The sequence below is a fragment of the Sparus aurata genome, chromosome 10, assembly GCF_900880675.1.
Source record: "Sparus aurata chromosome 10, fSpaAur1.1, whole genome shotgun sequence".
NCBI lineage: Eukaryota > Metazoa > Chordata > Actinopteri > Spariformes > Sparidae > Sparus > Sparus aurata.
Window position 1 is genome coordinate 3,928,478 of NC_044196.1, and position 10,079 is coordinate 3,938,556.

General features: G+C 41.8%; 1 protein-coding gene across 1 annotated transcript; it reads right to left on the reverse strand.

Moving 5' to 3' along the window:
• Positions 1-4,401: 4,401 nt before the first annotated feature.
• On the reverse strand, positions 4,402-7,225 carry LOC115590031 (gastrula zinc finger protein XlCGF57.1-like; the record flags this gene model as incomplete). Its single annotated transcript, XM_030431278.1, has 1 exon — positions 4,402-7,225. A coding segment is annotated over one exon (1,491 nt), but the record flags the coding sequence as incomplete, so codon positions are not given.
• Between the last annotated feature and the right edge of the window lie 2,854 nt (positions 7,226-10,079).

Sequence of the window (10,079 nt, forward strand, 5' to 3'; positions counted from 1 at the left end):
GTCAGCCAGGTAAAAAGGTGGGGAGATAGTCCTCCCATTGGGGTACGCGAACTGGTCCCAGTTCCGTGGCACAGAAATTTGAGCCCCCTGAGACATCAACCTGTTGGAGAAAAAAAGAGTCCCTGTCCTGTCTTCCTGCTCATCTGCTCCTGTTTAAGTTAGGGTTGGGAGTGTAAGGCATTACCGCTGGCCTTGAGGCCTCCGTGGTGAAATGTGTGAAAGTAAAAGGGTGGTGGGTGCTTTCTCATATCGTGGCTTTGCTTTCCTGTGTATTTGTCCCTCATAAAAAGGCCTAACGCTTCTGACCTATCTCATTTGTCAACAGGATTTGTACAGCCCTGCTAATAATGTGCAAAAAGATAAGATGGGAAAAGTTATAGTTAATAGTTACAATGGGGCAGATATCTCACTTCAGTGGGCAATGAGCGATGCATGGCAGTGTTAGGCACAGACTATGCATGGGGCAGACATAAGATGACTGGGAAATATAAATGCATACCATTTAGCAGGACAGGGGTCATAGGGTCACTTCTGAGCAGTCAACAATGGTGTGGTGGTTGTTAATGAAAAAGTGTGAATCCTAACACAACACAAAGGAAATGTATTTGAATTCAAATACTATTGTTTACAGTTTTTCTCCATTGTTTACACACATTTTCTGAAAGCATGCCTCATGCTCTCAGAACTCTACACACAAATCAGAAAACACACTCAACAGGCCAAACCCCTCAATTCTCCTGCAAAATGAAACTTTACATTCAAAACAATGTTATTTCTTCTTCCACTGATGTGCTCAATGTAAAACACTAAGATGAATGGAAAACACTTCTTCTCCAGTCATCATAACGACTTAGGCCTTTTTTTGGTCAATGTTACACTTACAGTTTTTTCCAATTGCTAAAACACAATTTTCCAAACTAGGCTGATTTTATCAAAATACTTAACACAATTTACAAAACCACTCGCCCAAACTGCAAAATACCTCATATATCCTGCAAAATGAAGCACTGCAACCAAAACTACTAAAACAACTAAAACATGTCAGTTTGTGGACTATGAGACTACCAGCTTTCTTAATTTCTGATACTCGAATAGATTTTACTTTGGTTTACATGTATTTTGGGTAATGTTTACAGTATTTCAGTTTTCAGGCACAGTTTGAAAAAAGGTATCAATGGAATCAATATAATTTGCATCAAAGCATTTCTGATTCTGGATCCAATTCTTTGCAAGAAGGCAAAAGAAATGGCACTGGCATGAAGGGAAACCATGATCATTCTTTGAAGGCTGTGGGCCGTGCAGGGCAGGTGTTCAAATGCAAGAAGTCTGGCGGCTGCAACCATGTTACGAGCACTGGCGGTGCCAAGTGTGGTTAACTTTTCCTCGATCTTCCTCGAGTAATTAGCACATGCCTCATCATAGTGTCGCTCTTCTGTTTTACTCACAGTTAGTGCAAATGATTGCAGATGCCATTCTTTATCGGCGAAATGTGCTGTGACGTCCAAGTAGTTGTCATTGCTCACAGAAGTCCAGTGGTCCCCTGTGAGCACGTCACATTTTGCTAGCTCAAGCATGTTCATCCTCCGGGCCCTCTCATCTTCATAGAAAGTGTGTATTCTTGACACGACGGTTCCCCTCGAGGGTAGGTTACAAGAAAAGTCTCCAAATGCAATTCGAATTTTTTTCTCTCAGTCCATCATCTTTTACTATGCTAACTGGGCGGCAGTTTTTAGCTATCCGATTAGCCGAAGCACTAGTTAGCTTCTCACTTACAGGTTTTGTTATTTACCCACGACGAGTACCACACTCCTGTAACATAGCCTGGTGAAGCCCGGTAGTTTCGGCAGTGGTGTTTTGCTTTGAGGTGATACGCCAAAGACGAATTACTACTGTGGTAATCAAATTCGGGTTTGCAAAAAAGGGCAGATTACTTTTGTTCTCTCAAAAGATCCGTCTGGCAACTGTTTAAAGTGAAACTTTCCGCCTCAAATTCTGTCATTGTCTTTATCCAACTTAAGCCAGGATGGTTCTCTTTGGCGGCTCACGTCGTCACATATGTCAGCCACACAACTTCGTTGATTGTGTTAAACAATTTTTAACTTAATTAATTAGTTAATTTTAACATCACTAATTTAAGACTTTTTTATGCACATAAGAATGATTTCTCTCAGCAGCGGTTTGATAAAATATGTTAGTGAGCTCGTCTTCTCTGCCAAGATAATCCACCCACCTGACAGGTGCTGATTAAACAGCAGGGTTATTACACAGGTGGTCTTTGGACTGGTCACAATAAAACATCACTCTGAAATGTGCAGTCTGATTCCCTTCAGTTGACGGGAACAGCTCTGGTTTACATTCCTGCAGCCAACATGTCTCTTTCATTGTGTTGTGTGATGAAACATCTTAGAGCGACCTTTGATTGTGTGCAATCCAAACAACACCTGTGCCGTAAAACCTGCATTTATATTTATACTGAATGTTCATTCATCAGGGTTTAAAGACACAGTGAACATCTGCTGCTTTTAATCTGTTCTTCATGTGTTTCTGTGAAGAAAACATGGTCCTGCAGCTGAAACACACTGATGAAGTGAAGATGACACAGAACCACATTAAAGACATGACGTTGGACCGAGGAGACGATCAGATCAGAGGGAGGAAGGTTATCTTACCGTGCAGGAGGATCACAAACACCACAAACATCATCTTCCTGTCACGACTACAACAAGCACAAAGTCGTCTTTACTGAGCTTAACTTCAGAAACACATCGAGGACATCAGTTCACAGCCAGTCGTCACTTTGCTCCTGCTGACCGTCCACTGACACCAGGACTGAACTGAACTTTCACTTTGAGCTGTTTACAGTAAATCACCTGTTGGACTCTGCTTCCTGTGACGCTTCCTGTGACGCCCACCTGTTGTATCCAGCAACATAGACAGGTGTTTTGAGAAGGTTTGACATGAAGGATGTAGCACTCTGCAGGTTGCAGGTGACTAGATAGCCTGCTAGTGATACAGTCAGTGCTGGTATGGACTCTACCAGCCTAGTTAATGTGGTCAGTCAGGGACGTAGTGCAGAAAACCAGACTGATAGCTAAGTTTATAACACTGAGACTGTCACCTTCCCTCACCACTCTCTCACTGAATCATCCTCTAAATGTGTAAATCACAATGATCTTATGTTGATCTCCTCTGTCAGTGGGGAAATGTCTCAGCAAGCAGCATCTTTGAAATGACTTCCAATTTACCAAAATAATGAGCTCAAGATGTCTGAAAGAAATCACCCCAACATAATGTAGCAATGATATTCTGCTAATGAGACAACAAGACAATATACTTCACTGAACATCAGAAGTTCATCAGGATCCAGTTGGAGTTCATCATTAGAATTAATTTTTTAACTCGTCTTTTAATACATTTTGAGATAACTGGGGTAAAACTGAGAGAACTGACAAAACATTGCTTTGTCACTAACACCTCCTCCATTTACAGACAGGAAGTGAAGCGTGACCCTCAAGTCTCAAGTAAATATACTAAAGTATATTCAGCACTTTTCAGATTATTTGTATGAATAAGATAGATGTTTTTAATCAGATTGTTCATCAAATAAATGAATTTCAAAAAGTGCTGATTCAGCTCTGACGTAGATTGTAATCTGTAAAGTAACTAAAACAATACTTTTAATAAGAACATCAGTGATTAAAGTGAAACTCTTGTCAAAATGCAACCTTGGCTTTATTCGTGATTGAATATGAGTCAAACCTTTGTGTAAAAGCATAATTACAACAAAAGAGGCACTTTTAAGATTTACCATATTTTCGTTTTCTGCTCAAACTCATTTTCAGTGGGAGTGCTACGGGCACTTTTATGATAGCATCAAAATCTCTATTATTAAAACAGTAAGAAGGCTCGACACAACATGAAACTTTGCTCGTAGTATCACCAGGGTCTCTACACATGAACACGAGCATTGAGAACATTGTTTGTGTACACAGAGTTTACTACAAAGAAGGTTTTTGAACAACTCACGTTAGCAGTAGCTTGTTCCACTCGCCGTCATCATGGCAGTCGTGTGTATGTGGTTCAGTTGAGCTACTTCTATTATGCTGGGAATTAATTTGGATATTAATTGATTACCTATTATCAATAAAATTTGTATTGTTAATTAATGAAACGTGGGTTGCTGTGATTCATTAATGAACAAGGGGCACCACCCTGAAGTCAGGGATCAATAATCAAATGATGTGCTTCTAGTCTCAAAGCCTGAAGTTAATAAAGAATTGTTAAAATTATGAAAATATAAATAATTAGATGAGGTGGAAGGCGTAAATCCGAGCACTGACCGTCTCAACCAGCTGTTATTATAATATGGGAATGTGCAAAATAATCACAAATGCTGCTCAGTTATCATCAACAGTATTTATTAAGTTTTCTCCAAAACACAAATCACATACTTTAACAAGCAACAGTTGTTCTCTGCAACTAGCACTACAAGAACATGAGCAAAGCCAAAACCAACATATAAAGGGAGATATGAGTGTGCGTGTGTGTGTGTGTGTTGGTGGCAGGAGGTCCCTTGTAAAAACTACCGAACATGGCTTGAGAAGTCACGTTCACCGGACTATAAAATTAACTGACTTGGGAATTCCCGTTGGAGAGACTACAGGAAACGCTGAACGTGACTTGGCGAAGTCACATGAGAACGCGAATTCCAAGGTGATGATTTCGATCCTGCTGAATCAGATACCCAGAATTCAAAAATAGCGGCAATGATTGTATCAACCAAAGGTGATCACTTCACGAGCACGTAAAATCTAAACAAAGATGGCAGTTACGTAGTCTTTGGCTTCATGTGCAGTTTGATTGCATGTGAGCAGGAGCGGAGTGGCAATCAGGACGATCGGGAGCTTTCGTTGTCTGCCGGCCGATTAATTTGCACAAACCAGCCCACAGATTATTCTGAGCGGCCGTGAGATGTCTGAGGCTCATCGAATATATTGACGTTGTTTAAATTCTCAGTGAAAATCTTTAAGATCTACTATATTAGAATGAAGTCCAACCAGTATTCATACACCTGCTCACTCTCTATATCTCGTCATGGTTACCCTGCACTCATCTCTGATCTCTCTCATCAACACATGGATGTGTATGTAAGTGTGTGTGTCTGTAAGTTGTAAGTAAGAAAGAAGCTAAGCGAGCGTTTTGCAGAAAACAAAGAACAACACAACGACTATGTGGTACACAGCGGTCGTCTTTCCCTCAACCAGCGGACATGACATATGACATACTGTGATCACACACGGCGGCAAAACTACACAAGCAAGTCCTAACAGCTGATGAAAGCTGGCTGCTATCACACAATGGGACCAATCAGATGGAAGGACCGGACCTCGGTGGTTCCACGTCCTCCTGAAGATTATTTCTTCCTTCTGTAACAATGGGGAATGGGTGAAAATCTAGGGGGCGGGTCAAACCTTGATTGACAGGTTTTCAGACCTTTTGGGCGTTGGCTCAGGTCCTTTGTTCTTAAATTCCTCAGGTTGATAAGGCCCTAGTAGTTAGGATTTTGATTTCCCAAACAGGCCTTCTCCTTTGTTTGAGCCATGTGGCATGAGGCCCAACACTCATGTCTTAATTTATTATTTAATCATTTACCACACTCGGACCAAAGACATGTTTTTTCTCCTGTGTGGATCCTGATGTGAGCGATAACATGTTGCTGTTGGAGGAATCACATTCATCGCAACTGATGTTTCTCTCCTGTGTGAATCTTTGTGTGTGTGATAAGATGTTGCTTTTGACTGAATCTTTTACCACATTCATCGCAACTGAACGGTTTCTCTCCTGTGTGAATCTTTGTGTGTCTGATAAGATTTTGCTGTTGGCTGAATCTTTTACCACATTCACCACAACTGAACGGTTTCTCTCCTGTGTGACTATTTGTGTGGGTGATAAGATCTTGCTTTCGGATTAATCTTTTACCACATTCACCACAACTGAACGGTTTCTCTCCTGTGTGAATCTTCATGTGTGTCATAAGAGTTTGCTGTTCGCTAAATCTTTTACCACATTCACCACAACTGAACGGTTTCTCTCCTGTGTGAATCTTTGTGTGTCTGGTAAGATGTTGCTTAAAGATGAATCTTTTACCACATTCACCACAACTGAATGGTTTCTCTCCTGTGTGAACCTTTGTGTGGGTGATGAGATGTTCCACACAGATGAATCTTTTACCACATTCACCACAACTGAACGGTTTCTCTCCTGTGTGAATCTTTGTGTGTCTAGTAAGACCTTGCTTTCGGATGAATCTTTTACCACATACACCACAACTGAACGGTTTCTCCCCTGTGTGAATCTTTGTGTGTGTGATAAGATTTTGCTGTTGGCTGAATCTTTTACCACATTCACCACAACTGAACAGTTTCTCTCCTGTGTGAATCTTTGTGTGTGTGATAAGATCTTGCTTTCGGATGAATCTTTTACCACATTCACCACAACTGAACGGTTTCTCCCCTGTGTGAATCTTTGTGTGTGTGATAAGATTTTGCTGTTGGCTGAATCTTTTACCACATTCACCACAACTGAACAGTTTTTCTCCTGTGTGAATCTTTGTGTGTGTGATAAGATCTTGCTTTCGGATGAATCTTTTACCACATTCACCACAACTGAACGGTTTCTCCCCTGTGTGAATCTTTGTGTGTGTGATAAGATTTTGCTGTTGGCTGAATCTTTTACCACATTCACCACAACTGAACAGTTTCTCTCCTGTGTGAATCTTTGTGTGTCTGATAAGATCTTGCTTTCGGATGAATCTTGTACCACATTCACCACAACTGAACGGTTTCACTCCTGTGTGAATCTTTGTGTGTGTGATAAGATTTTGCTTGTGGTTGAATCTTTTACCACATTCAAAACAACTAAATGGTTTCTCTCCTGTCTTAATCCTATTAAAACTCCTCAGTTTTGAGTTTTTGCTAGATCTTTCACCACAGTCAGAGGAAGTAAATTGTTCCTTGTCAGTACCACATCCTACACCACTTACAGGGACTTCAATGTTTTTCTGAGAATTTAAACTTGACTGAGCTTCTTTGGTCTCACTCCAGACATCATCATTTACTTCAGCCCGAGGTTCAGGAGAGTCTTCAGCCTCAGGTCCAGGAGAGTCTTCACCCTCAGGTTCAGGAGAGTCTTCACCCTCAGGTTCAGGAGAGTCTTCAGCCTCAAGTTCAGGAGAGTCTTCAGCCTCAAGTTCAGGAGAGTCTTCAGCCTCAGGTTCAGGAAAGTCTTCAGCCTCAGGTCCAAGAGAGTCTTCAGCCTCAGGTTCAGGAGAGTCTTCTGTCCTGTCTTCAGTCTCTGATTGTAAATGTCTGTCTGGAACTGAGTTCATGGCTGGTTCTGGTCCACCACAGTCCTGTCCGTCAGCTTCTGTTTCCGTCTGTTCAGTTTGTCTTTGATGAAGCTGCGAGGACTGAGGTTTCTCTTCATCAGCATCTTCATGCTTCAGAGTGGCAAGAGTGAATGTGAACTCAGTGACATCAACTTCCTCCTGATTAGTCCACAGTTCCTCCTGTTCATCTTTAATGTGTGGAGGCTCTGGGTCCTGCTGGCCCAGACTGGAGCTCCACTCCTGCTGCTCAGGAGAAACCTTTTTCTGACCAAACAACAGCTGCTGGACATCTGCAGGACACAGGAGTCAAAAAGACAAATGTTAGGCTGACAGAAAAAAGTTCAAATCAGGTTGATATTTAGCCAAATACTGGAGCGGACAGGTAACTCCACATTGTTCCACTGATCATCATGAGAAATCTTGATGAATTCAAACAGTGTGAAAAAGAAATCAACAACAATACAATCACAAGTTAAATGTTGATTCAAAATTTATACATATGTCTTTCTGCACCTACATTTTGATGCTTCATGCTCCTTGATAACCTCCAATTTAAGATTTCTTCCAGCAAAAACAAAGATTTTATGCTGCATTCAGACAAAACGCAAATATTTGCGCTGCAATACTCGCACTTCTGTAATCGCAGGGTTGTTAACTCTTAATCATGTCTACTCGCACAACATAAATAGAACAGTGAACACGTGGCACACAGCAGTCTGCAGCTTCCAGCGCTTCCTGAAGCTAACAGGTGCCCAGTTCTCAGCTGTGTAGCATCTGTCCATCTGTCTCTAACAGGTGTGTTAAAAACAATAGATCTGTCTTGCCACTGTTGAAGAAATCATTCAAGTCCTGTTGAGCAGTTTGCTGCGGTGATGTGTTGTATTCAAAGAATACCGGTAAACTGGTGGACTGACGGGCACAGAGTGGATCTGATCTGAGCTGCTGAGTGGAACCAGAGCAATTGAAACAATAGAATTTTATACAGTAAGAACAAAGAACAAGGAAGGGCAGGTTCAAACAAAAGGTAAACAAAAGACAAAGGGAGGGCGTCTGCTCTTTGGAGAGTGTGAACAGCAGGGTGGGGGGAAGGTGTGGGGGCACATTTAACATAGTGATCAAGGTCCAGACGTCCTGAGACCAACTGGTGTTACACAAATGTGTATCTGCAGGGTGCCGGAGACAGACAGGAATCACCATTTAGGTCTGGAGGCCAAAGGGCTCTTTCCAGACGTCATTTCAAATGTGTATTTTCTTCCTCATTGTCTATGGACAAAATGTTTACAGGGCTGCCAAGTTTCAGAAAATGACACGAGTGAGACTTTAGTTAGATGATGCGTTCGGCCGCCCAGCTGTGGTCAGCGGATATAAAAATATAGAAAAAGACTATAATAACATTGAAATGTATTTTATATTAGTCTCTTCTTAATGCTAAAGGAAAAAACTCCCGAGCTGGAATTTGAATGATTGCAGTTGCATCACACTGTGGATAACGACTGTGTGTTGCTGATGTTTGGACCAGTAAAGAGAACCTTTGTACCGGCTTTGTTACATTAAAAAGGAACCAGACTGAGAGCAAGTCCTGTGTGGCCGTGCTGTCCTTCCTGGACCCCAGACACAAAGAGGACACATCCACCACAGAACCACCTCAGAACCACCTCAGACACAACCCGTCATATAAATAAAAGATATCTAAACTAATATTCATAAAAATGCTGATTTCCCAACAAAATGATAATTGAAAGTAGAAAAAGTCCAATACAAAGAGATGTGTCTCACTCAACCAGAGTCTGGACACAGTTCGGCTCTGGTTCTGAGTCAATGGGTCACATGACCCGGAAGCTATTGAACAAAGATGCAGAGTTGTGTCGGTGCCGACAGTGAAGAAGGAGGAGAACGAACCTGCTCTGTGTAACCGAAGCTGAGGCGTTAAAGCAGAGTCCAGTAGGTTCCGGTGTCGCTGGTTCTGCTCTGTGGACCGACACAGTTCCTCCTCGTACTCTGCTATCGTCCTTTCAAACAGCGCACATATCTCCTCAGCAGCCGCAGTCAGTCGCTGCTTCACCAACGATCTCAGAATCTGGACTTTAGACATTTTCACACAGTCACACTGTTTACAGCTAGCATGCTAAGCTAACGTGTGTATACTTGTATCTGGCGGGAGATGAGTCTGAGAGCAAACAGCACAAAGTCCATCACACACGTTCATCCAGACTGTCACTACGTCACTACCATGGACGGCTCATCTCTAATCGATCATCAATAATCAGAAGAAAAGCGATCTGAGCGGCGCAGCGCAGCGCGAGCCTCTTACGGTTTGCTACGGCAACTCCACTGGGACAAACCTCGCAGCTGCACGTTAACCGAACCTCCTTTGTTTTCATTCTAACGTGTGAACATGTCGTTATTTTAACACAAAGAAAGGAATATCTTCATGTAAAACGTTTGCCGAATGAACAAGAAGGCTCGAATAGTTCAGAAAGTGATGTAGACAGAGTTTCACAGAGTTTATAAAGTGTCTCTTAACTCAACAACTCACTAAACTGAGACATTTTTTAAGGGAGTCTGGGGACTTTCTCCAAGAAGTAGCCTACATAAGTTACATAATGAGTGTGTTTGATATGAAGAGCACAGCTACCTCTAATTCAAGCATTACGTCCTCCATATATACTGTATAATATAAAATAATATAATA